The sequence below is a fragment of the Andrographis paniculata genome, unplaced genomic scaffold (genome assembly GCF_009805555.1).
Source record: "Andrographis paniculata isolate CXL003 unplaced genomic scaffold, ASM980555v1 Contig83END, whole genome shotgun sequence".
NCBI classification, from domain to species: domain Eukaryota; kingdom Viridiplantae; phylum Streptophyta; class Magnoliopsida; order Lamiales; family Acanthaceae; genus Andrographis; species Andrographis paniculata.
The window spans coordinates 1,177,769-1,179,263 of NW_026137621.1; the positions used below are offsets into that span (position 1 = coordinate 1,177,769).

Below are 1,495 nucleotides of genomic sequence, written 5' to 3' on the forward strand. Positions count from 1 at the left end.
ATAACATATACACAATGGTTTCTACGATGTAGTTTATCCTAATAATAAAAATACTAATAATAATAATAATAGCAAAGAAGGTTGAGGTTTTCTTCTTATTAATTTGATTGTTAGTGTGAGGGGAGCCATGGAAGAAGATAAGGAAGCTAAGGTTGGGTCAAAGTCAGTAATAATACAACACAATACAATACAAACCACCGATGGACTTAATTACGCCCGCCCTATTCTGACCTCACCAAATCTGTCTGCTTCACAACATTTCCCCTATAAATTCACCCCCACATTAACACATCATCATCATCATCATCAACACTCGCATTAATTTCCAGTTAACAAAAAGCACAACAAACAGATACTACAATGGCGATCAAGACCATGGTGATCCTCGCCCTTCTCCTTGCTGCATTCCTCCTCGTAGTCGCAGCAACTAACGAACAAGGTGAGTGCACTATACTAATCCTTTCTGAATTCTGATGGACGACTAAATTAAGATTATACATATATTTATATTCCATGAGCAATTAATAATATAACTAATGATCGATTTTGGCCTGTGTTTTGGACGTGAATAGTTGAACCTGAGCATGACGGCGGCAGAGGCGGAAAGGGAGACTACCAGCGTGGAGGTGGAAAGGGAGACTACCAGCGTGGAGGTGGAAAGGGAGACTACTACTGCCGCCACTGGTGTGGCCACCGCTGCTGCAGAGATGCTGCCGAGAAGGCCGAGTTCGATGCTCAAGTTCAACCCCAGGGCCACGGCGGCGGCTGCCGCCACTGGTGTGGCCACCGCTGCTGCAGAGATGCTGCCGAGAAGGCCGAGTTCGATGCTCAAGTTCAACCCCAGGGCCACGGCGGCGGCTGCCGCCACTGGTGTGGTCGCCACTGCTGCAAAGACGCTGCCGAGAAGGCTGCCTTTGATGCTCAGGTTCAACCCGAGAGCCAACAGAAATACGGCTGCCGCCACTGGTGTGGCCGCCACTGCTGCAAAGACGCCGCCGAGAAGGCCGCCTTCGATGCTCAGTCCCAGACCCAAAACTGAAGGAATTAGCCATAGCTCACAGAACATGCTTCGTCAATAATATCTCTTCCTCATATATGCATATAATTATGTACGTATTGTATTATACGTATGACTCAATAATTTGTGTGAGAGAGATGATTAGTCGTCATCTCTCTGCATGCATGCTCCTGTAGTGTGTGCCTTCTTGCAGCCAACATGCAATGTTATCAACCTTTTAATAAATATGTCGCAAAGCCTTTGTAAATCAAGTGGTGAGGCATCCCCATGGAAAGCTATGACCGGATTCGATGATCTCGGGAGCATGCGTGTGTATGGGTAAAATATATATACATTCGACCTCATGCATGCATAAAATTGAACTGAAATTGCTTCCCGAGCATTGAAATCTGAGGGTAAATTGATGAACATGATCCGTAAAATATATGTTAGAAACATTAATTTCAATGGATTTATACCCAAAAATTGTCGTAAATT

The 1,495-nt window shown here is 44.9% G+C and overlaps 1 protein-coding gene across 2 annotated transcripts; it reads left to right on the top strand.

Annotated features, from left to right (window-relative positions):
• Nucleotides 1-286: 286 nt before the first annotated feature.
• LOC127241787 (glycine-rich protein DC7.1-like) lies at nt 287-1,243 on the top strand. 2 transcript variants are annotated; one of them, XM_051261004.1, is made up of 3 exons: nt 287-439; nt 573-721; nt 815-1,243. In XM_051261004.1, the coding sequence occupies exons 1-3, from the start codon at nt 361-363 to the stop codon at nt 1,037-1,039; spliced, it is 453 nt and encodes a 150-aa protein (XP_051116961.1). In that variant the 5' UTR covers nt 287-360; the 3' UTR covers nt 1,040-1,243. The 2 variants fall into 2 exon arrangements, with proteins under 2 accessions (XP_051116961.1, XP_051116960.1); XM_051261003.1 differs by having other exon boundaries at nt 292-439; nt 573-1,243.
• Nucleotides 1,244-1,495: the final 252 nt, after the last annotated feature.